Source organism: Tubulanus polymorphus, chromosome 5 (assembly GCF_964204645.1).
Source record: "Tubulanus polymorphus chromosome 5, tnTubPoly1.2, whole genome shotgun sequence".
Lineage (NCBI taxonomy): Eukaryota > Metazoa > Nemertea > Palaeonemertea > Tubulaniformes > Tubulanidae > Tubulanus > Tubulanus polymorphus.
Window position 1 is genome coordinate 22688535 of NC_134029.1, and position 25933 is coordinate 22714467.

At 37.2% G+C, this 25933-nt stretch overlaps 3 protein-coding genes across 5 annotated transcripts; 1 reads left to right on the forward strand and 2 right to left on the reverse strand.

Annotated features, from left to right (window-relative positions):
- The first annotated feature begins 169 nt into the window (after positions 1 to 169).
- LOC141905022 (lysosomal Pro-X carboxypeptidase-like) lies at positions 170 to 4137 on the forward strand. Of its 2 annotated transcripts, none has more exons than XM_074793729.1 (9): positions 170 to 309; positions 1234 to 1374; positions 1465 to 1566; positions 1638 to 1813; positions 1895 to 2052; positions 2432 to 2604; positions 2750 to 2908; positions 3083 to 3270; positions 3514 to 4137. In XM_074793729.1, the coding sequence occupies exons 1-9, from the start codon at positions 178 to 180 to the stop codon at positions 3770 to 3772; spliced, it is 1488 nt and encodes a 495-aa protein (XP_074649830.1). In that variant the 5' UTR covers positions 170 to 177; the 3' UTR covers positions 3773 to 4137. The 2 variants fall into 2 exon arrangements, with proteins under 2 accessions (XP_074649830.1, XP_074649829.1); XM_074793728.1 differs by lacking the exon at positions 170 to 309 and adding an exon at positions 654 to 965 and having other exon boundaries at positions 3514 to 4136.
- A 425-nt stretch (positions 4138 to 4562) lies between these two features.
- Positions 4563 to 6690, reverse strand: LOC141905970 (biliverdin reductase A-like). The gene is made up of 7 exons (XM_074795098.1): positions 6042 to 6690; positions 5823 to 5936; positions 5497 to 5594; positions 5305 to 5412; positions 5041 to 5224; positions 4851 to 4969; positions 4563 to 4770 (listed from the first exon to the last, which is right to left on the reverse strand). The coding sequence occupies exons 1-7, from the start codon at positions 6164 to 6166 to the stop codon at positions 4643 to 4645; spliced, it is 876 nt and encodes a 291-aa protein (XP_074651199.1). The 5' UTR covers positions 6167 to 6690; the 3' UTR covers positions 4563 to 4642.
- A 497-nt stretch (positions 6691 to 7187) lies between these two features.
- On the reverse strand, positions 7188 to 25863 carry LOC141905704 (ras GTPase-activating protein 1-like). 2 transcript variants are annotated; one of them, XM_074794679.1, is made up of 23 exons: positions 25711 to 25863; positions 25079 to 25228; positions 23728 to 23863; positions 22546 to 22616; positions 21273 to 21390; positions 19188 to 19269; positions 17963 to 18107; positions 17417 to 17492; positions 13436 to 13577; positions 13261 to 13343; positions 13015 to 13173; positions 12365 to 12597; positions 12209 to 12285; positions 11628 to 11800; positions 11374 to 11542; positions 11017 to 11159; positions 10811 to 10926; positions 10621 to 10707; positions 10453 to 10520; positions 10271 to 10362; positions 9853 to 9930; positions 9641 to 9760; positions 7188 to 9545 (listed from the first exon to the last, which is right to left on the reverse strand). In XM_074794679.1, the coding sequence occupies exons 1-23, from the start codon at positions 25860 to 25862 to the stop codon at positions 9468 to 9470; spliced, it is 2748 nt and encodes a 915-aa protein (XP_074650780.1). In that variant the 5' UTR covers position 25863; the 3' UTR covers positions 7188 to 9467. The 2 variants fall into 2 exon arrangements, with proteins under 2 accessions (XP_074650780.1, XP_074650781.1); XM_074794680.1 differs by lacking the exons at positions 22546 to 22616; positions 23728 to 23863; positions 25079 to 25228; positions 25711 to 25863 and adding an exon at positions 21515 to 21653.
- Positions 25864 to 25933: the final 70 nt, after the last annotated feature.

A 25933-nucleotide genomic window follows, 5' to 3' on the forward strand; every position in this document is an offset into this window, starting at 1 on the left:
CCCACAGGATGAGAAAGATCTCAAATCAGTTAATCAACAGATTGCTTACCACGGAGTGTCACATTGATTCGTTCGCCATCTATCGTTAATGGACGGCATTACTAGATATCGGGTCCTGAAATACATGGTAATAGGAAAAACCCGTTTAGGCTAAACGCTATCATCAGAGAGCGAAAGATGTTGGTGTTTTTAATGTTGATGGCTATTCTAAGCAAATTTGGCTGTTGTTATTATCCAAAATTCCCAATTCTCGCAAAGACTGCTGTCACTCCGTATAAAACATGGAAAACTTACTACATCCCGATGAAGGTATGAAATATTTGTGAGTCAGAAATTTCCGTTTCTATTGACACCCATCAGAATAAGGACTTCTATTCATTTTTTTAAATTAATATTTTAAAAACGGATTTTATGACATAATTCTATGTCTTCTTGTTGGGTAGAATTACAGCAGAAATAATTATTTGTGAAAATTAAAACGCGTAGGTAAATTTCTGTGAGTCGGATATATTTGTCTCACACCTGCCTTCAGAAAACCCTTACTTTTACAGAACTGTAACTAATCTAACATTGAGATGATATTGTTTGTTTGATCATGTCTATTGTATGGAGAAGGTCACTTGAAATATATACGAAATCATACTACTGATGGATATAAGTTCTCAGCGAAAATTAGATAACCGAAACCGCGACCTGGAAATCCCTCACATGAATTGAATTGAATTGTTGTCACAAGACTGAAATCAAGTGTTGGTTTCAGTCCGGGACCCTGGTAGTGTCTATTTGGATGAGGAATCAAGATGCGAGCTTTCTATAATTGTGCAGTGGTGTTTATACTGAGTGTTTGTTGTGTAATTTGTCGATCAGGGAAGGCATCGCCACATTTCATAAAATATGCTGCTTCTTCGACTTCCACCGATGTCAGGAATGACATTAGATATAAAACATTATATCGTGAAACCAAGGTTAGCAATACACAAATAAGGATGTCGGTTTGAACATTTTCAGTGATTGGCTTCTTCGGGGTAGTCTTAAAGCTAGATAGTGCTGTTTTTCATAAACGTCACCTTTTTAAGGAGTTTTCAGTTGGGCGACTCGGTGTAGGATATGAAAATCTGTCTTGGGAAAAAAATGATTTCCATTTTGGTTACTTCACCATTACTTAGTCCGGTGCCTGCGGATTTAAATGGAATAGATGCAATTAATGTAATTAATTGGCCTAATCAATTTCAGGTGGACCATTTTGGATGGTCAAATCAACACCGCTTCAAATTGAGATATCTGATAGCTGATCAGTTCTGGGACGTCGGTCATGGTCCTATATTTTTCTACACTGGCAATGAAGGACCAATTGATACCTTCTGCAATAATACTGTAAGGGATGAACAACTTCGCAATGAAATTCTCTCGATTAAAAAAAAAAGTTTTTCACACTCCTACCAATACTACCAATACTTTTTTCAGGGGTTTATGTGGGATATCGCTCCTAAATTTAAAGCACTTTTAGTCTTTGCTGAACATCGATATTACGGTGAATCTCTGCCATACGGGAAGAAGGCTTACGAGGTAAAAGTCTGATTATTACATCTTCAACTTGAAATAGAATTCAAAGTGAATGAACCTATAAATTATTCCAGAATATAGAAACTATGCAGTATTTTACATCGGAACAAGCTCTTGCTGATTATGCCGAGCTGATTAGATATTTGTGGACTCAGTACGAAGTGAAGAGCCCTGTGATATCATTTGGAGGCTCGTATGGTGGAATGCTGACTGCTTGGTTTCGTATGAAATACCCTCATATGGTCGCTGGGTAGGTTTCTGCAAGGTTTCTGCCTCTATCTAGATGTCAATTCACGGTTTAACTTTGGAATTGTTTTTCATTCTCTTACAGAGGTATTGCTGCCTCCGCTCCCATATGGCAATTCACAGGCTTAACCAAATGCAACGTTTACAACGATATAGTCACAAAAGATTATGCTCTCGCCGATAAGAATTGCCCTGATAATATTCGCCGAACCTGGAAGTTACTAAACGATTTATCAACTACTGGTAAGAATACATTGATTTGTCAGCCTCCCTTGTCAGGGATTCAAACTTGATGGCATAGTTAGAGTGCAGGGGCCAGGAGTCGGACTGGTCTTAGTCTAAGCCATGACTATGGAACCAGCCCCTGATGTCATCTTAGGTTTGAATCTCTGCTAGGAGAACATACGACTTCAGGGGCCAGTTGCACAGTCGTGACTTATGTCCAAAAGTGGTCTGAAATCTTAAGACTGGTCTTAAGTTGTTAGATTGGCTATGAGTTGGTCTTACAACTGGTCTTAATTCTAAGCCATGACTATGCCACTGACCCCTGGACATTAGACAAAATTTGCTATGTATCTATATATAATACTTGTGCAAGTCAATGAACTACTATCCATTTCAGTTGCTGGACGAGAACTGATCAGTAAGACATTCGGTCTTTGTAGCCCATTAGAAAAACCTGCCGATATCAATTCTTTGAAGGACTACTTGAATGAAATCTGGGGCAATATGGCTATGGTGAATTATCCGTATGCAACTAATTTTCTTGCTCCGTTACCGGCGTGGCCAATCAAGGTACATCTCATTCATCCAGCCATATCTCAAAGTCTGTCAGTCACTTGGAGGTCTGGTGCTATTAATTAAATCTTAGTTTTATAGAGCGTGATTTCTCTGTATTCAATGTATAAAATGTATAAACGCGTTAAATATTTATTTGAAGGTTGCGTGTAAGCCATTGAGCACTCCTAACCTCGATGGACCCGTGTTGTTAAAAGCTCTGTCGCAAGCTGCTGCTGTTTATTACAATACTACCGGAACGGTGAAATGTCTGAATACCAGCCATACGTCAAATATTGGAGATCTGGGCTGGGATTTCCAGGTAATGATCAAAATCTGATTTTAACATAACATAACATAAATGTTCTTATATAGGGTACGCTTCCAACTTGTTGTTCAATGCAACAGCTCCTGAAAGGCCACTCTAAATTTCCTCCTTGTTTACGTCATTTATTTTCGTTCTTTAATCGAATCGGTTTCGCCGTTGTGTGTATAGGCTTGTACTGAGATGGTGATGCCGATGTGCGCGGATGGTAAAAGCGACATGTTCGAACCGAGTCCGTGGGATTATAACGCGTTCTCAGTCGGCTGCACGAAACGATGGAAAACGGTTCCCGTATCGACGTGGATTACAACGCATTACGGAGGCAGAAATATTAAAGCAGCCAGTAACATTGTTTTCAGGTACGGTATACACTAGTTAATGACTTTTGAAACATAAAAACCTTTCTTCGGGGTTGACTCCCAACTCGGGAGCTTCTTCCCGAAGATTGGCAGATGAATGCAATTGAACCATACAGGACTATGAAAAATATGTTTTTTGGATCTTTTTGTCTCTAATTAGGATTTTGTTGAAATTTTTTCGAATGAAATAACGGCATTAAAAATTAGATTATGTACAAAATGTTTCATACTAATGAATTTCAGTAATGGTGAACTAGACCCGTGGTCGGGAGGTGGCGTGCACGTGAATGTTTCATCCAGTGTTTACGCCATATCGATATCGGATTCGGCGCATCATCTCGACCTTCGCAGTTCCAATCCAGCCGATCCTCCATCCGTGAAACAAGCGAGGTTATTCCACGAAGCTAGAATTACTGAGTGGATTAAACAGGCTCGACAGACGGACAGTCAACGTGATATGAAATTGCGATTCCAGCGAATGAGAAAATTTGGACATTTGTAAAGTAACGAGATGCATTTTGTATATGATCTTGCTCAAACGTGGCATGTAATATGGAAGTATTTATAGATTATGATTGTACTGTGGTGGTTTTGAGGACATTCTATAACTGTACGTAACATATTTATGAGTATTCATGTTTATGGAATACTGTTTATCCTTGTAATTGAAATACATGTATCTGTCAATACCAGGTGCTGTATATTAGTCAGCGCTGTAAAACAGTTCGTTGTAGCATTATGATGATCAACTTCCTACATTCAGCACTTTTGTTGTTCACACATTTTGTACTGATTCTATTTATCTACCAAGTATTCAATAAAAAATGTAGTTGATAAAACTGCATGAATGTGAACATTAATCGGTTTAGTTTCCTTTCCAGTTCAATCTGAACATTTCATGTGGAGTTGGTGTAGTGAGGAATCTACTCAAATCTGTGATCAATTGCATCATAATAGAACTAATATTGAAAGCATTGTCTGGCACTAGGCTTAAGTCAGCACACAAAAAGTGGTGGCACTTATTTATAAATTGTGCCTGTGATAGACATTGTAACTGCTCATCATTTATTTAACCATCATCATAATCTTTATGGATAGACTATGAATTGGTGATTGAAACAATTTACCCACCACATTAAAAATAGTGATCTCGACTATCTGGTACTGCGCTCTAATGATAGTAGTAGTTGGCACTTTCTTCAGATCTCACTGGACCATGCACTAAGTGTACTTATAGTGGACTTGCTACAAACCATGGTAAGGAAGATGAAACGAATTTGATATACACACACGGGAGTTTATTGACCACAGCTTTAACAATCCTAGATCAAAATCGAATCATTAGAGGATGTTTTAGAAACGTTTGCTTGATCTAAGCTAATTGAGTAAATTCATCGGCGAGTCGTGTAGCTTTCAAAGTCCTTTCACTCCATTGTTTATACAATTCTGTATTTCCATTAACCATCTCCATAAAAAGGAGAAAGTCTTTGAAGAATAATCCTAAAAGTTGATCAAAATCAAAATATATGAAAGAATCAATATAAAAACATTTAGGGAAAAAGGAAGCGTTCTATGTTTACCTGGGGTAGAAGGTTTGTAAGGAGGCATTTCATCAAGGATTGATCCATCAGTGAATTTGAAATTGATCGATTTTCCACGTGATAAACCCTCGGCTCTCTCAATAGACAGGTGGACGGGTCTGCAAAATAGATGTGCAAATTGCACCAATGAAGTCAAATCAGACATTCGTAGAGGCTTTGTTCTCCTTACTTGTTACAAGAAGTCCTCATTTCAGCAGTTGCTTTGAATCCTTTGCCTTCAGTCTGGATAATGCTCGACATCACAGGTGTCAAATCACTAAACCATTCCAGAAGAGTGTGAAATAAGTTTATGTTACAAATGAATGGACTTCCCGAAGCTTTGAAATCAGAAATCCAGGCATGACTCAAAGATGCTGAAAATAACCAAATGTTTTGCATAACGGAAAAAGCTGACACAGAGGAACGCCAATGGTCAACTCAACTCCAATTTTACCTGTAAATTTATAATAAGCAATTTCAAGTTCCTTTTCTTTCAAATGGTCTTTGATAATGTGCGTTGAGTCCAGTAGTAAACTGAGAGACTCTTCTTGGCAGATCACATCTATAATTTTGGATATGTTTATGAATTATTGTTTGTCGCTAAGAATGACAAACTAGTGAAGTGCTGAACGAAATTCTGGCTTACTGTTCTCTTTTGCCAATTGATGAAGCTGTTCAACAACAGGAAAACTTCTACCCAGTGGATAATCAACTAAAACATGCTTTTTTGCGCAAAGGGCTTTTCTGTAAAGTTAATAGAATCAAAAAATAATTCCAAAAAATTGATTGCCAGGGCCATGTTTTATGGATACAAGCTTGTAACTTCTCCTGGTGTCCGTCGATTTGAATTACGTACGTATTATCAATTTATTACCTGTAATTTTCTTGTGTAATTCGTGAATAAAAAATAAATACATAAAAAACGAATAAGAACTACATGTACAATCCCTTATTTTTCAAATATCGTACTACCTGGCCAGTTCTTCGTGGCGTTCATTTTCTGTTGATATAATTATGATATGAACATCAGCACGTGTAAATGGATCATCGAGCAAGCGTTTAGCACCTTCAATCTCGAGTTCCTGTCTAAATGTTTAAGGTGTGTTGTTAATCATTTTGCAGATAAATGAAAATATAGAGATGGTCTTGAAACTGGACTATGAAATGAAATCGCACAATGAAAATTCATACCTTGTAACGTATCCGATAAGTTGTACATTTTTCATCTCAGGAATATCTTTGTAAGCGATAAGGTCTCTAACACGAGCCTTTCCAGCTATTCCCATTCCTATCACCACTACACCTAACTTCTCCATTTCTCACTTTTTGTATATATTACCGGTATCTAAATTAGGAGCATATATTGTTATCACCTTAGAATGAACTCATTTCATTTTCTATTAAAATGACTAAAAAAACGTTAACAATACTCAAATTGGCCCGATATGTAAAGCTCAAAATACAGAGTGAAAACATGGAGTTTTCACGGTGTGAAGATCAGTTTTAATATCCTAATGTACAGTAAACATAACTTAAAGGATATTCTATAGAATCGGGCAATTTGCGATTCATGCATGAGCACGAGCTGAATAATCATTTATATCCAAGGTTTATTATTATCATAAGGGGGTTCAAGTTAAAGTTATGGGGTGCATTAGTTGTAGAGTAGCCACAATTGTCGTCCTGGCGATGGTCTCTAGATTTTGAAACGCTGCCCCTGATATTTATCTTGGATACCAGTAAATAAATCTAGCTTTCAACCTTTCAAATTTGTATTTCAACCTTTCAAATTTGTATATAGTGGGTTTGAATCTTTAGGGGTGTATATCACTCCTGGAGGAGAAGGGGCGTGATGAATCCCTTTTGGCGAGACACTGGTTTTCTCGCCACCAGTAACCATTATCAGTAGTCTCTAATCTCAACTCATTTGCTTTTTTTTTATTTTTGGACCCAGTGGAACTTTTAGAATTAGTTTGACTTTGACTTTGTCAAATCTCAACTCGCAACTGTGGAAAACCGGATCCTGTTCACTACTCCACTCAATGCTTAGTAAACATTGCCAGTTTATTTCTTCTATCACGGAAAGGAATCTGAGGGAAAAAAAAACTCCTTGTCATGCGATTAGCTTCGATTGATGCTGCAAAGATCAGGGCTCAGGATAGAAACAGGATGCCAAGACATGCTCCATAAGTGCGAAGCCAAACCAGAACATGCTCATAAAATCCTCGAAACAAAACAAAGATAAGCATCAACTTTTTAACATATCAAGGAATATATTGTATATTCATATATATATATATATATTTATATGTATATATATATATTTCCTAATGCCAGGTCAATCCATACATGATTCATATATACATGTACATGTACATGTTACTCACACATCACATGTACATCACTGGAAGCAATGGATGTGATCAAAATAAAATTACATAATAAAATATTATCATACACAGAATTAACGACTTATAATTAGATCAACATTGATTTATAATCTTTTTTTTCGGAAAAAGTAAAGTGCCATTTCGTAATATCTATAATATCTATCTATATGCATTTTTTTCGCAGTAAACTTAAAACGTGAGAAATTACGAGTTAAAACAAGTGAAAATTCGATATCCTCGAAAATATACATACTTTGAAATACGACTAAAATTTCAAGTCTTTCGTAAAACATTTGTCTCGAATCTCGTACACTTTACAATATCAATGTTTGTGAATACATATAGATTTTCCATGCAGTGAGTGGGTTTACAAAATATTTTTCAGGGTAACTAACATATGTCTTCTTATTTTTTGATGAAGGGCATCAAAAATACGAAAGCAAGGGATCTTTGACAACAAATTTGTAAGGTACATAACATTTAGGCTTCGGTGTTCTTTTTTCGTTTTCAGTTGGAAACTGAACAAAGCAATACATAATTCATTTTATGGTAAAAAATTTGAAAATAGTTACGCAAATATTTCGATACAGAAACTCATTTCAGTTATAGAAAAGAATATCGTCCCAAAAGAAATGTATAAGTACTACAATTAATGAAGTACTGTACATTCTGAGTCTTATGCGTTTGATTTTGTGTTGATAACTGAGCCTTGCAATAAAACATTGATCAAACAGTTTTCAGGGACAGGTTTAATAAAGAGGGCGCCACAGCAGCCCTCCTTATACCTAGTTAACGAGGTGAATCTTGGAATAACCGCAGAGGCCGATGTAGGAGATGGTCTCGGGGGTCCTCATGGATTTCTTCAATGGATGGACCCCGCCGGTGGCCTTTGGCTTGGCTGTTTTAACCTTTTATTTTCTTCTGGAACCTGGCCTTTCAATTTTCCTAGAACGGCCCGGAACAGTTAAATCTAGTTAACCCATCCCGTGAAAGCAATTAGTGCGGTATGTAACAAAATCTTAGGGGAACGAAAAAGGTGAAGAAGTTACACTGAACTCAAATCGGTACTGAAGTAAATCATTTCATCACTAGATTGTGAACACGCTTAGTGAGTACGTTTCAAAAAATTGGAAGATATACAATATCATTAGTAGTACAATATCATCCAGCGTACAAGTCATCTAAACGATGTCTTTTCTGGTTATAATCAATTAGACATTATAAATAACCATGATCGGATGATGATGATGATGATGATGATGATGATGACAATGACGACAAATCTTAACAAGAAAGAGCTAGAAACGGTTTTTCGTACGACCGATAAGTTGGTATATATTAATCATACTCGGTGAGGCATATATGGATCGACTGTAGGGTAAGTTTCAACAGACACACGCGCACGCACATACTCAAACGGGTTGATGTGGTCAGATCATCAAGGACGGGTAATCATTATTATTATTATTATTATTATTATTATTATTATTATGTTTCAAACGCATACGTATCATACACGCGATGAATAATTCAAGGTTGGGAATCGGTCTCAACTAGCGAACATACCCTACGGGTGACGTACACAAGTGATACAAGCGACAAAAATACTGTACAATATCATTTTTAGACGGCGCGAACGTCGAACGAGGTTGGGTCGAGAAGAAAATGATTCCCGATTTCATAAATTAGCGCAAAGAAAAATGTAAGCGGCCAGTTGAAATGTAAACGAACGCTATTCCGTTGACGATGGAAACCGGAGTTTTTGATGTTTTTTACGAACGGAACAAAAAACCATTATCAGAAGGTCGTAAAATTGAAATTTGAAAAAACCGTAAGTTTGGCGCACATAGTAGAATCCTAATTCGCAGTGGAGATGTCAATATGTTTCTATGTAGGACACCGTACTGAGCGAGTGAATGTTTTTGAAGTGGCATTGTCGATCGAGGTGGTGGTGGGTAGTAGCACAGTTGTGTATAAAACGGCGTGTAATTCCTGCGTTAACGCCACGTTTCTGCGGTGCGTGTGTATGTAGATGTCACTACTGACAACGACATGCGAAAGAATACCTTGACAACAACTTTCACCGAAAACGCACGTACAACAACGGTCGGTGCCGCGGATACTGTCGCTTAGCAACGCATTACACCGTTCAACTGCAGTGTTGTTGGTATCACATTTAGACTAGGGGGAGAGAGGAGCTGTTATCCCAGCGTTCCTGTCCTGTTTGTCACGTTTTGCCGCCCATGTACCGTTTTTTGTGGTCGGTTAAAATATCCGTAACCGTTATGAGTCGTTTGAGATTAGGCTGCAAAACGAAGGAGAAAAAAAAAACCGATATCGTAAATGAAATATTCGACCGAATTCGACCCGATCGGTGAAGTAAGTAACGGTAATTCTTACCCGTGTTTGAGACATGTTATTGAGCTGTTCAATTTGTGATACACATATACGATGAACCGTAGCGAGGTCTCGCTCGATTAAACAATTCTGAGGTTCGTTCTGTGGACTTTCTTTGATATTCTGAAACGAGAATCGACGTATATAAATTCCGATGCTACAATTCGAACGAATAATTGTGGAATTTCACTACTGAATTGCGTAAATTCACTTACTGATAAATCATCGATGAATTTTATCATCTTATCTTTATTGTTCTTTATGAAAGGAAGTACGGCTTGCATCGTAGAATCCTGAAATTTTATGTTAAGCAATTATTCCACTGAATCTCAATGAATAAACAAATGCGTGCAGAATGTATTACAGGGTATTTGTATTACAAATCCATTTCCCCCCTAATTTTCCACGTGATAAACACAAAGTTCCCGGAGTAAATCGGAGAAATTTCTAGGTTTATAATGTTACAATGCATTCAATTTTCATTGAATCCCATATTGATAAAGAAACACGTTGCCAAAAGCATTATTCGAATTAGCGAGTTTTCCAGGTTTTTGGTAAAATTTGTCAAATTCCCTCTGAGTTTTCCCTGATTTTTTAATTCCCGGTGTTCCCTGCATAAGAGATGAAACTTACGTGTACTTTCCCGCAGTCTACAAGGTTACCGAGATTGAGCAGTGATTTGGCAACGAGTTTAAGAGTGCGGACTGCAACTTCTGATGGCGTTTCTACAAAATTGAATTCATTCGATGTCGATGAAGCAAATTCTTACATACAAGAAATTGAGAAGATCTTTGAACAAGCAAAGTCACGCGTACCTGTTAGTATATTGAACATCTTTGGATTCAGGATAGCCGGGCAGATCAATCGCAAAAAGATAAACCCACTGAAATAAATACATTAACTTTAATATCACAATCTATTCGCACTTCATCTCTATAATACGAGTAATCGTGTTGTTCAATTGGATTTATTGTACTACGTACCTGACAACCCTTGATCGAACATTTTCGTCATTTGGCCATTTAGCTTGAGCACTCTCTTGGAGACAACCACAAATATAACGTAGCACCCTAAAATATAAATACAAGCAGCATATTCGGAGTGAACTTAATCACGATTCCGGGCACGCGTGTCGCTCTGATGGGCTCGTACCCGCGGGTACTTGCTACTTACTTGGGACATTTTTCAGCGGAAAGGAAAATATATTCAACAATTTCATTCAAAAGCGATAACAAATATTCGGTATTGGCACTGGCATCAGCAGGATTCTCTAAACTACCAGGATTTAACTGAAAAATCAACATTGGAAAAATTGCGAAACTCGAATGATTGATGGCGGCAGATTGATAACCGGAAGGACTATAAGTGACTAGTTTTACCTCACAGACTTGCTTGCTTTCATGTATTCGATTGATTGTGTTTGTTAATGTGCTTTTCACGAAGTCCGAAGCCGTCATTTTCATATATTCTGTCATCAGAGTCGTAGCCAATGATGTACCGCGAAACAGACCAGGCGCCGTTTCTGAAAATCAACCGATCATCAAATAACTATTGAATGGGCAGAAAATACACATAAAAACATTGAACAATAATCTATCAGACGTTGAATGTTAAAAATACGCAATTTTTGAGAAAACTCAACAGCGCTGTCGATCCAAATCCACGGATTGACATCAATGAGTTGTCTCAGAAACTAACATCTAACAAACAAACTTATTTAAATAACAATTGAATACCTTCGCGATGAATCTCTAGATCGTTTAAAGTCTTCATGAGTAAAGCTTCCTGACCGTGATATCTGAATACCCGTAGTAAAGCCTTAGCGAGCGGGATTCGATCGTGGCCACAAGATGGTAACAATGCATCCAGCGCAAATACCATATCGAAATCCTTATCCATTAGAAGCTACAATTAGAGAATGAACGAATGAAGAAATGTGTCAAATTTCAGAATCAGAAATTCTCGGAATATTTTCTGTTTTTTTTTTTACCTCGGTGAGTGCCGAGTATTCCGACAGCGGCATTATAATCTCGTGCAAATATCGACATCGCAGACGTATCGTGGCGCCATCTACGCGTATCGTCGGAACTACGGAACTGAGATTGAACCATTCGTCGATCGTTTCGCCTTCCGGGAGATTCTCTAAAATCTGTGTTACTTGAACTGAAATGAATCGTATGTTGCTGTCATCATTACGCCCCTATTGATATTAGAATCAAGAAGACTGGACTATGATTGAATTTTCTTTAACATTCTTTTTGAACTGGCTCTAGTTCGAATCAACCAATTTTTAACCTAATTTACCTAAAACTACAAGTTTTGACTTATTTTACGGTTCATTTAACAACCTGGAGCCACTCGCGGAAAAGTTGGTTGGAGTTAACCAGTGAGGATAGTTGACATCGTAAAAGTTCATTGTTACTATGGTATGTATCTGCAGGTTATCTTTAACCAACATTTGAACAGCCGGCCCCAGGTTTGTTAATTCATGTTCCCTATTTTAACTTTCGACGATTCATCTTATTTCTAAGTGGTGCCACCAAGCATCATGCAGGAAATGATTAGTCTTACCTATTTCTGTATCTTTAGATCTGCGATTCTTATTATAAACTGTTATCGTAAAGCTATCAATATCTGGCGGTATTTCCCTGAAAACAAAAATTACATTTTAAAAATATATCAATACATCTTAAGAGATCTACGTCTGCACCGTCCAAAAATACTTACTCGATAACGAATTCTTCCTCAAACACAGGGTCAAGGCCATCTTTGATTGAAGTCCGACACACCTTGATATCGTTCAACATGATAATACAGTAAGGATGTGGAGCCGATTTCGGCAGACGATGTATCTCAAGAATTTCTATGTTCAAGCTTCTCAATTCTTTCAGTTTTGAAGACGCTGGTTTGTTCTTGATCACCGTGTTCACACAAAATGGCTTCAACGCTTGAATCCAATCCTATTAACAGATCAAATGATGAAAAATTCAATCTTGGCGTAAAAAGTAAATCGATATTTCGATGAAGGGACATCCTCCCTCGGCAGGGATACGAACCAGATGGCATCGCTAGACTCAGCCACAACACGAAACCCTGCCTGACAAGCCCAAATGCACAGCTTTGATGATATCACTATAAGCCAATCAGAAATCCCGTTCTATTTTAGCCCAGGTTTTTTCCAGTTATAGCTATCTTAGAAATTTACTTAAGCAATACACAAATCAGGCAATGTGATTGGCGCTGTTTTCATGCAGCAAACCTGCGCATGAACCTGCGCACTTGGTCTAATGTGTCAGGGTTTTGTAGCGTGGCGAGTCTCGATGCAATCAGGTTCGAATCCCTGCCAGGGGTGGATATTGAGGGACCGCTGTACTTACGTTTGCGAAATCGGCATTATCGGCAAATAGATAATACTGTGAGACATGATTTAATCCACGCATCAGTAACTGGAAACAATTCGGTCTCTCAAAGAAACTGTCATGGACTGGATACATCGAGGTATAGCTCAGATCAATAAGTCCTTTCGGACGTGAACGCTACAACATAGAAACAAGTATTCATTTAAATCACTCGTCTAATTCAAGCGAAAGGATACGAAAATTTTGTTAAAAGCTTCCACGTACCTTCACGCTCTCGAAGAAATAAAGCTGCTGATCAGTTTTATTGAGCATGAAATAAAAATTCTTCCACTTTTTGGTTTTTTCGCCTAGATTCAAAACAAAAGTAACGACTCAATTATTGCCAAATCCATTTTTATCGATCGTAGAGATTCTATTTCATACGCGATTTCAAACTTACTTCTTTTGTTTAGATATCCTCGCATAACAATAGTATCATTACGACTGGCTAAGAAATTCGGGCCGCTGCTCTGACGAAATGACGCGTAGATTTCACGACCGTTGAAATCGCACAAGTCGGCATTTTGAATATCGTAACAATCCTGAAAAACATTTACAAAATCCGATCGCGCATCAGAAAACATTGGGAATTTGGTTTCCGTTAACAGGGCCACTTTGCGGCCATTTACAAATCCCCCGAAATTCCCCCCCCCCCCCCGATTCTGCTGTGTGATTACACTCAAAGAGAAATTTCTACGTTTAGAATGTTACAATTTATTCATTTTCATTGAATCACATATAGCATTATCCGAATTCCATGAGTTTTCCAGGTTTTTGGTAAAATCTGTCAAATTCCCAGAATTTTCTACGATTCGCTGAGTTTTTCAGGCCAGTGGCCACTGTGGTTAATGTATAGACACTACAACATCTATCATTTTAATGAACGATTCTATTTAGACTGTTGAATAGAAAGCAAAAGGGCTGATGATCATTCTTAATTCAAATGAGTACAAATATAATCTATTGAAATTTCGACTATGCGATGAATTGGCAACTCAGTGGTCATCGAAACCAAGCGTGTCATCGTATGGTATTCACATTATTGTCTATTGTGGTCAGTCAATATGGTTCACAGAATGGCAAGGTCCAATTCCGCTGAATTTATAGATTATTTCCTAGAAACCTGGCGGCGTATCTAGTTTCGCGTATTATCGCAGCTTCAGTTGTTCGTATTATTCTGACATTTGCATTCTGATTACAACTCTGTAACTTTCACAGAAAACCAGCCATAAAAGTGGCGTCATAACGTATACCCGGTACCCTCCCTGGTGCCCTTGACCGACGCATCGCGCACTCAGCTACTTGTGACATTTTTCATGACACGACCATACTATATCCATCGCCATACGTAAATAGACTCGAAGGACAACGAACTAGTAACATTTTAACCTTGCGAATTACTTGAGATGAAATACTTATATCGTGACGATGTAAAAATCAGAAGAAAAATGCTATCAGGAAAAATGAATAGTTTCAAGAACTCCGAAGAAAGCGTTTAATAAGAGAGTTGACTAATTTTTGGGATTAGTCTATCGTGACCTTAAACATTCTAGTTCTAAAATCTTACGCTTGAAAATTGCGTCGTCTAAACTCTAACAACTGTTTTTCCACCGTCCATCATAAGGTATTTTTCCTAACAGCACTCACCGTGCAGCAATTACAGATCTTGCGAAATTTTGTTGAAATCATATGAAAATCATATATACATCGTCATAATATGAGATTTTAAGATAACGAGCAATTTACAGCCACTACATCGAACATCAAACATGTACCTAATGATGAGTCATAGAATTGGTCCCACTCCACAATATCAGACCATTCACCAGCTCCTCACCACCGTTATATACAATTATTGATTTTTTGGGATTTTCCAAAAAGTGAAAACATAAATCTTTTTATCAAAACACCTTTGTTATTGGCAAATAATTGCAGGACACGTAAATCTGGCTTCTTCAAAGTTTTCAAAAATTTCCGAATGATCATGTTTGTATATGAGAAATAGGAAAGACCTATAATGAGGTGTATGACAGAAGTAAAGGTGAAGCTTAATATTGTCAAATCATTACGTCATGCCCTCTACTTATATACAATATGAAGACAATTAACACGTAGAACAGCGTAGAATATATGAAATGCGATAAACTACGAAATGTACTTTTATATTAATCTCGGGGCATTGCTCATTCCTCTATTATAGTTTAGTTGTAATAATCTTTCATAACCGACGAGTAGTTAGTTCATAGTTCATGGTTCAACGTGACCATGATGCAAGACAAGACACTCCTTCCCTCCCTCCTTCCCTGTTAATTCGAAATATTTCGAAAATATTCCCAAAAAAAAAAAAAAACTTCAGGGTGACCAAAGATTCAGTAAAGTATTAATAGCAATGACTTCATTATGATTAATTATGATTTTTCTGACCTAAGTTCAACCATTCCGAAAGTTGAACAATGTTTACACAAAGCGGTCGATGTCCATCTACAATAGCGGAACCTCGTCTCAACGAACTTCAGGGGACTAGAAAATGTATTCGTCATATTCGATAATTTGTAAAATAATTAAAATTGTCCCATTTGAGATGAAATTCTAGAGGTTTTGAATAACCGACAAATAATTATCACAACGGCGGTTTTACTACTGTATTTACCTGATAGAATCCCATAACTTGCAATCCGCGATCGTTCTTCATATTCCGTAACAATAATTTGCACGATTCGATAAACGGCGATGATTTCTTACCGAACGCGCATAACATATTACAACAATGAGATACACGACGATAGCGTCGTCATGACGCGCGCGCGATACGACCTCTTATATACCCGCAGAGATCGCGCAACAATGTCCACGTTTACCGGGACTTCCAGTTAAATGCCATTAACGCGTTAAGATGAAATGAGTTGACCGATCTAGGATAGTATCAATTCCTAACTAACACGAATAATTCAACATACACATATATGCATACATTCCATGAACTCAAGACCTAATTCGCGCAGGACATCTGGTCAGTGGTCATACGCGGCTGGCCACTGGCCAAAAAACCTAATTCTATTATTCGAATATAACAATTTTCAGCGTTAACAGATTTATAGGCTCGTAAAATTTTGAATTCCGACTAACGCGCTGTGAATGCAATTAACGCTTTCGTTGGTTTCAAATTTACGCATATTGTGCCCCGATCGAAATTAATATTCATACGCAATTCGTAAATTGTCATATATTAGCACAATAACTAGCATTTTTAAAATTGCACGATAAAAATGTAACCGGTGAATAACCCTGAATAAACGGGCAAACAATTCACGCAAACGAATTGAAAATAACTGAAATTCTAGAATCACAAAATCAACTTCATCGGTCGTTGAACGGTTTGAAAGGTAAATATGAATCAGTCTTCATTCAGCGGGCAGAGACTGATTTATACGAAGTACCATATGGCTAATATGCTTTTTCGCGAGAGTTTTTAAATACTTCACAATTTCGATGAATCGAAAAAAAAAGAAACGCTTCAACTTTATTGTTAAAGGAATAAATCAACTGAAGCTTTTTAGCAGTTATTCGATACTAATATCTTTTTTAATGTTAATCGAACATCAATGAAATCGGCTATTTACTCGATAAAGCGCACATTTACTCTGTAGAATACGAAATAGTTACGAATACTGAAAGGTTTTCGATTCGCGTATTCACGATTTTTTACCTCAAACTTCATCGGTGAAAATTGATAACTCTAATCCGCGTATCGGCATACAATCCACAGGTAGCCGTTTTTGTAGAAATTCAACTATTCAGTCGACGCTTCGATGAGTTTTTCAATGAAAAAACCATTGAAATTTTCGCGGCTGGACATTGGATGCAACATGTGTCGATCTAAAGAGGATCTAATCCCGTCATTCTACACTGTAGTATCAAATCATGAAGTCACCGAGTACGAATGATAGCGAGAAGGCGAGTTCATATATAGAGAGGTCACTCGGTGCAAACGTCGCAAATTGGAATATCTTTGACGAATAATGTTATTATTGCCATTACAAAGTCAACATTGATTTGTAGTAGATGGGCGAGAGTGTTAACCCGAGCAGAGAAAATTGTTTAATTCATTCATTCATTCACGCGCTAGACATAGAATTGTCGCGTGTCAGATCATCCATACACCTACGAGACTAAGATCTACACTTCGTAATCTTTATTTCGATTAGAATTAAAATACGCGGTAAAACTTCATTCCGAATATTTTCCAAACGGATATAAATTCCTGGTTTTTTTTTTTGCCTTTCAAATACGGCGCAATAATTGATTTTTGATCACTCGTTCAGTCGCGGAAATAAAGCACGTGTCGTTTTAACGATCGAAAATGATGATAGTTAACACTTACTTTTAATACGGGATATTGAAGCGTAAAGCCATCTAAAATCTCTTCTTTTTTGTATCGCTCCACGATGTCATTTATACTGCAACAGATGACGGATAAAGTTGACTATTTCATGAGTTTATATTGATTGAAACCGGTGGCGCACCAGCTTACGGACATGAGTAATTTACACATTTTTGCATATTTATTCAAAGATCAGATCAGTTTTAACACCTGATTGAGAACAAACAATTTCGTTCATCGGTTAACAAACAAAACGAAAAGAAATAACTATATTCAGCGATTTTAGAATCGAGCTGAATTTTGTCGCAACTCTGGGGACCCGGTCCAACAGCAAACATGTGTTTATTCAAAACCGTAGACCGAATTCCATCAAAATTGGTTTAATAAAAACTGGATAAATCCCTAGGATTACTTCAATCAGAGTAGAATTTTAAATCACTCAACTCCAGGCAGCTGCGAATATAAAACTTAATCCAACAACCGTATTGGACTGGTTTGTGGTCGTTTTTAGCACATTAAGCGCCGGCTATAATCACTTAGCTGTACCTGTTGAAATAGCGTCCTCCCATCATAAACTGGCGACCTCGTTTTTCGATACGGAACTTCTTTGGTTTGTTCCCCGGTAAACAGTACAGCGAATAATCTCCCGGGTTGCTGTCGCTGGGCCGCACCAAAAAGCTTCCCAAACCGGCTGAAAACATAGACACGAACGCAAATATTGATTTCGACGGGTTGATGAACCGTTATTAAATAATAAACCAGATATCAGATAACTGAGTGGCATGAATTTAAAATTCACTCCCGATTAACAATGATTCTGAGATAAACGGACGAGATTGATTTCAATCTGGTACACTCGTTTATTTCGACACAGTGAAAATGGTAAACTGTCCGAAATGCGTGCCAAAAACTAGAAACGTCCAATAACATTCGAGTAAATACTCAAACAATTCATTCTTTACAAAAGCAGCTTTCATCAAGGATGTCAAAACAGAATAGCAAATTTCAAAGGCAACCTGTGTCATATATGCACCTGCATTTACATGTGCAGAAAAAGAAACTGCCACATTCATAATAGCTGCTTTTTTTGAAAAAAAAAAACACTTCTCCCTCACCTTCCTGAGCACTCTGAATAGGGCATGTATATATATATATATATATATATACGCATTTATCGGAAAAAAGTCAGACACCATTTAGAAATAGACAGATGCAATTAGCTTTTTCAATGACGACTTTGTCCATGTGGTTTTGGGCTTCAGGCGGCTTAAGTCATACAAAAGCCGTCTGCTTTTTCTGTGGCGGTTATATACTCGTCAATTAAAACACCCAAAGGCCAATTTCGTTCGTTATCTCATTTTGCCCCGGTAAATAGAATCGTATTTTAACGAAGATAAGAATCGCTGCGAGAAATGAATGTATTGTGATCTGAAGCGCACGCGCGTGTCGGGCGATATCAGACAAAACGAAATCTGCCCGAATTAGAGAGAGAAAAAACATGTCGATTCGATGGATATTTCAGTAAGAATTTGAAATTTGTCTACGTCTCGTGGGGATCAGGGGATTGGTTGCTAGAAACTAATGAATGATATGATTGCGACAGATTGACAAAGTCAATGAACAATGAACTTGAACCCGCATTTCACCGCAAGTGAAAACTGACCGAGCCATTCATCAGCATATCGTATAAATATTATCTATGAATTCTGTTTAATCAGAGTTTTTGCGGTATTTACTCAGGTGCCTTGTCGGCTCAGTGTTCAACACTTACACGAGTATAACTTGTTGCTCGCCTGAGCTTTTGTAATGTTACTATGATAGAAATCGAGCACTTCCACCGGGTCAATCTTATCCTGAAAAAGAAAGAAACAAGAAAACTAACTTGAAAGTTTAATTGACGCCTTGAAAAACAACATATTTATCACTTAATATTGTCGACAATTAGTCTTTAATATTTAATTATATAATTAAATATTAATGACTATAAGTCCTTTTAGATTTCAATACATCAATAATGTAATTGAATTGACGGGCAACCAGTCTAGCCCTGATATATTGATAACGTAGTCCACATCCTCGCAAAAAAATAATTATCAAAATCTATCAAAGATAGATCTCGGGCAGCACGAGATAATGACCTTCTAATATTACTGCTCTGTAAAATAGCTTATAAATGAATGAATTTATTTCGACTTTGAAAGATCGTTGAGTTTGCGAAGACCAGGCCCGGTTAAGTATTCTAGCTACGTACAAGTAGCCTCCTCTCATATTCAAAAGCTCGCACATGTACCACACACAGTAATAGGTTAATTATCACGAACGTTTCAACGATGAATTAATCAATGATAATTGATTAGCCCGCGCCTTATTTAGTACGTTTGACTTAGATTTGCAGGCTTTCCATACAATTCACAATGAAATGAAGATCGTTCGTATACACTTCATAAAACGCTCTACGCAGATCTGATATTTCATTTATCAGTTCTATTCAAACATTTTTACGAACTATGGACATTGACGTTATTCATCAAAACCAATTCATGAAATACTCATCGAGTCTCAATCGGAGAACTTTACCATACTTCAGATTTAAACTGGAACAATTTAAACATATACATGTAAACACCATTGGGTGGAAATCACTGATTTACGCACGCAATTTATGACGGACGGACGATCGGTGAATGGGTTACATCACTATATTCATAACAAGTAAACTGAAGCAAAAACGACTTCTATATTTCACAAACAAGCGATCACCACCGAAAACAGTCATTATCTTCCAACATTGAATTCGTCAATTTCGTCTTTCAGTTGAGCTCGGGTAAATGTCAGTCATCTATAATTCAATAGGCTTCTAAAAATGCTGCTTTTAAGTACGATGAAAAAGCAGTATCATGTCAAATATCTCTACAGAACGAGTACGGAGTCTCAGGTCAAATGAACTGTACTCTTTGCCCCTTGTATTTGAACTATTCATTCGATTCAAGGTTCTATTTCTAAACATTAAATCAAGATATGAGAAAATTAATACGCTTTGCGGTTGGAGTAAATACCGCGTAATCTGATAATCAAATGTTAATTATTGATGAATATACAAGGTCGAGTTTTATACGAATATTTTGTTAAGTCGCAGGGGGATGATGTCTCCTCAGTACCATTATAAAGCTTCGATTAGATTTTCTTATTATTTTAACGCAATATCCAATTGGAGGCATTAGATGTTAAATAGCTGTCATGTACCGCCTTCAATACGGAGCAGGTACGCACTGAATTCAACATTACAATATATTATGTGCTAGCTTACACACGAGTTGACGTTTGTTTGACCATGAATATCATTTAGGGTTAGACTGTAAGCATTAAGTTCACAACAACTGGTTACCTGTACTTGTCTGGCAATGCTTTCTGATGATAAGGCCTGGTAGAAACACCAGCAAAATAACATTTCAGTATTCATTCATACGGTAAAAAAAAAGATATTTGATAAATACAAAAACGACGATAAAGAAGAATATTCCCGGCTTAGAAAAACAGCCTGTACACTTTGAAGAGGAGAATAGATAATTAGATTAAAACCCACGATATACATATTTGAAAGATTTAAAAAAAACAGAATCTATTTATCAATAATTTAAATAAAACGATATAACTGTTTTTGTCTTTGTTCACACCGGATGTCGGTCTCTAGAGACACTGACACGCCATCAAACAAATAAACTTTGTTGTCAATCTTTTAAATTTGTAAATAGCGTCTTTCGATCTAATTCCCAGCTTCATCTCGAGCCAGTCGAATAATCTTCCGACTTTTTGTATTTGATCTCTAGAATTTGAATATATCGACAGCGGAACCTACCAGATCTTCGACGAATCCTGTATATACGATTCCACTCTGACCGGTACGCTCGGACGTCACCCATAACCAACCGTCACCGAGCTCGTTCCGTACGACAAACTTCTCTCCTTGCGGAAAACTAAAAACGGAGAAAAGTATTTTTTTTTACATAAACACTGGCTGTCCGAATAGCGCGAGTGCTCACGAGTGCTCTCGACTCGCGAGGTTCGAAATATAATAAACAAAGTACATCTTATAACAACCTGTTTCGAGGATATGTACCAGATGTCAAACACATCTGCGAATGTTCCACTTTATTATCTCAATGACACATAAACTGCGCTACCTCTTCGAGCGTTTAATCGATATACGCGTCCAGAAAAACTAGATCTCATCAAAAACTATTCACTTCGACGATGATGAATTCATCAATTTTTTGGTAAAGAATCTATTCCAGTGCGAGAGGAAATTCTGCGTCAAGCCGAGCCCTTATACGACGTACCGGTGTTTAGCACATATAACAATCAATATATATTCTATTCGCCCAGAATTCAAATATCCTCGTTTTTTTTCCGCAATCATTCGATTTAAAATGAATAACCGATATAAATTACTCCCCCTATAATTGCGGGGAATCCCTGATAAACATGAATCATTAACAAAAATTGATTTTTGTCTTTTGTACTTCGAAACTGCAATTAACTTTATATCTATAACAACTAGGACATTCATATCAATATCGATTGAATTGGAGTAAAATCTTAACAAAATTTTTCAATTAGTTTATCAAATTACAACGGTACGAATAACGTTTATATATGAAATGTTCCATTTTGACGCGACAGGTCGAAGACCGTTGAATGACACACGATTTGAAGTTCTATGTCAAGCACTACTCAACATTATATCGTAGACTATATGAAGACAAGTCTCTTCACTGGATGCCCGATGGTGAATACAAAAGAGCTTCAGTTACAATAGCCTTTAACCCGATGTTTAATTATGCGTCTAGGATGACTTGACACGCGTTAATAGAATCGTCTCATGAAGGGAAAACCGAAAATACATTTATTTTTGGGAAAACTTATCAACGAATTCATATTTTTATTCAACCAGGAAATACTTCACTGGTATTAATCTCAGTAGTTCAGGGTTAATGAGTACAGTTGACGAATTAACAATTCATTCGGACAGTTTTCCAAGTTTTCGAAACTGTCGGAATAAATTGTTAAATCATCAACTGTGGGTTTAGCTCATTAACTCTGAATGAAATACTTTATTTTGAATTTTTTACCTTAGTTCATCGGTTTCCGCCATTCCGCGATACGACAACTGGGCTATCACCCGCCTTCTGCTATCAACAGGCTGCAAAACGAAACAGAAATTCACATATGAAATTTCCAGCGATAACCGTCACCTGAATTCATCTCGTAAACAACTCGACTCCGCGATAAAAACATTTCCAATTATCGAAATTGTGTGATTATCTCGAAATATGCACAATCATCAACTCGAATTCAAACTAATCTCAAAACTGTGACGATAAAACATGGCAAAAGTGTCCACAATTCGACATTGCGAAAGAATTGAAGCTTTTACTGGTAACTGTTGTTGTGATGAAAACATGAACTAACTTAACCCTTTCAGTGCTGACTAATTAATACCCTATAGTGCTGGAGAAAATTTGAAAATTCTAAAAAATTCCACCCTAGTGTGTTGAACAATGGGAATACCACTATAGTGCGTCTACACCGCAGTGCGGTGTATCGTTAGTTACTAGTATTTCACTATGTTTGACACTTTCTGCCATTTTTCAATAGAGATAATTACAAATTACTAATTACATCAATACACTGCAGTGCGGTGTACTAGCAAAATCCATCACTGATTTATACACCGCACTGCGGTGTAGACGCACTGAAAGGGTTAAGTAAATTCTGTAAACTGAAGATTACGTTGCCAAACTGGACCAAAATTTTATGATAAAACTCACAAATTGGCGTCATTTTCATCATAAATTCGGATTACGTTAAATTGATTTAGCATTTACCGACTTGAAATGGACTGATTTTCCAACTTTTGGGTGACACTTAACCAGGAACTGTAGAACAGGGACGAATTCTGAATTTAATTTGAATTTAATTAGCTGTTTTTATACTTTTGCTAGTAATAGTCTGTACTAATTTGGCCCATACTTGGAAAGGACCAAATCAATGCTGTGCGTTCAGGCACTTTTAAATCAGTTGTTATCACTGTTCCAGCTAGACTCAATACTACGATTGACAAAATTCAAAAGTTTTTATTCATACCCAGAAATGGTTTATTCTTAAATCACAGAACGTAATCAGACAGACCATTCTAGACCATTCTTTTGGCAAGTGTAAATAAACGCTTGTTTCGTTCTAAATCGTACCGGACTAAATTTTGAACGATCTAAATAACCAAGTGTGAACTTTCGCCACTCTCGGTTACTTACCTCTGGCGGTGGACATGGTACGGTTAGACGTTCTCCCTTCAGTAAATCAGATACGCGTGTATAATATCCGATTAGTTCTGATAACGAGCTGAACTGACGACCGCCGATGTAGAAATCACCACAAAGTGCAATTATCCTATAATTCAACAAAATATAAATACCAATGAATATACACGCTAAGGAAATCAGAATTGAAAGTAAAGTGATCATTTGTCGACGTGCGGCTCTTTAGTTTTTATCGGTTTATTATCAACTGTTAGAAATTACGTAACCGAAATCGTTTTATCAGTTAGGGCCTACACAAAAAATATCTCGAGTGCGTGACACTAAATTTAGACGAAACTCAGATTATGAGTAATCAGGTCACCATGTATAAAACCTGAGCCTCTCCTCACTGATAGGAATCGATATCGCGACAAGAAAACGAAAGTCAACTTACGACGACACGATTTGAAACATTATCGAATTGAATATAGAACTCGTGGTTTCGCGCCCGACTTGAAACGAGCGCAGATGATAAGCCCAGTTTAATATCGAAAGCAGGAATGAAGACGATATCGTCACGAGACGATTCTTCACCACCTGCGAATCACGATAAATCATACACAGCTGCATTTCAGTGTTTAACATTATTACGAAGATAACGTTTATTTTCGAAATGCGTATTACCAGCGAATAGGAAGAAGGAAGTTATTTTTCAATCAGTGGGCGTTTTGTCAATTGCTTTATCATTTGATTGTTCGTTTATGGGACAGATTCGCCAGGACTAAATACGTAATTGCGGACCTCAGATAACCCTCCCACAAAAAATGGGAAAAATCGAAACACATCAGTATAGTTTGTAAAACGAACTAATTATTGTTAACTATTAAAAAAAATTGATTATTCATTATAATGTATTGTTCTAAAAATAAACATTTTCATCATCGTTAAAGAAACTTTCAATATTTTGGTTTTCTAATTTATAATAGAAATAAGGCGGCTAGCAGTTTATTTCTAATTTCCAATTCAATTCATTAGGTAAAAACTTGTTAATGTCACGAATAAGGCCGGTCGGATGCTAGGCATGAGATTTGGGATATGCCTGGCATGTGGAGTCATTCAAGTGCTTAAAACACATGATTTCACGATTCAATTCATGATTTCAGATCCTAGAATTTCTATTAAAGGTACTTAAGTCTAGAACACTCCGCACATTCAACCAAAAACATAAACTCACATCTAGGCCTATGTATTCATGATTTGACCCAGAACTTACTCAAATATTCGGAAAGTGCAGAGAGTTGAGGAATTAATAATCACATATATAAAGCCTGGATACTGGTTGTTGTGAAGATTACCGATAGCTTACCTAAAATGGCTCATGCCAGTTTTACCGCAAAATGAGAGTACAAATGAACCAGGCCGGCGGTCACTTTCTCTGATTAGATAAAGACCTGGTTCTCCTTTCACTCGCAATCGTTCCTCTGTCGTTTCTCGGTCCAAACGTCCGTGAAACCATCTATAATTAACAAACATATTTAAATTCTAGCAATTGACAATTACATCAATAGGCTACATGTGTGATCTGTACATGAGTAAGGTGTAGAATATCCACCCCTGGCAGGGATTCGAACCCGATGGTGATGAGACTCTCCACGGCGGCACACAAGACCGGATGTGCAGGCACACGCGCTGATCTAGTGCGGCAGGAGTTCGTGTCGTGTCTAAATTTACCGACATTATTTATATATATATAGGATAGTAGGCTAACTAAAAAATCAGTAAGTAGGCCCTAAAAGACCGCAGTTTAAAGTGTAACTATGGGTTCAAGCAATAGTTAGGTTAGGATAATTACTATTCATTAATTAGGGATTATTTAATAAACTGCAGTCAAATCAATAAATCAGGAGGAGGGGAAAGGTACATTTAGCTGTTTCGTGATTGGTGAGTTTTGAGGAGTGGTTGAGCTGGAGGAAGCGTTTTTTCGATAGAGAAACTCACTCTTTTTCGGGAGGTGCATCCAAATCTACGTTTACAGGTTCATCAACGAGTTCTACTTTAGAAGAGAAAGGGTCGAATTCATCGATATCGTTCGTGATTAAGGTCGTATCATCTAAATTCGTCGAGCACAATTCGCTCAATTCCGCCATCATCCTGCCATGACAGTTTTGTCAAAAGTTAAATCACGGATAGCGAACTGTATGCTGGATGCACCCTCGCGTGC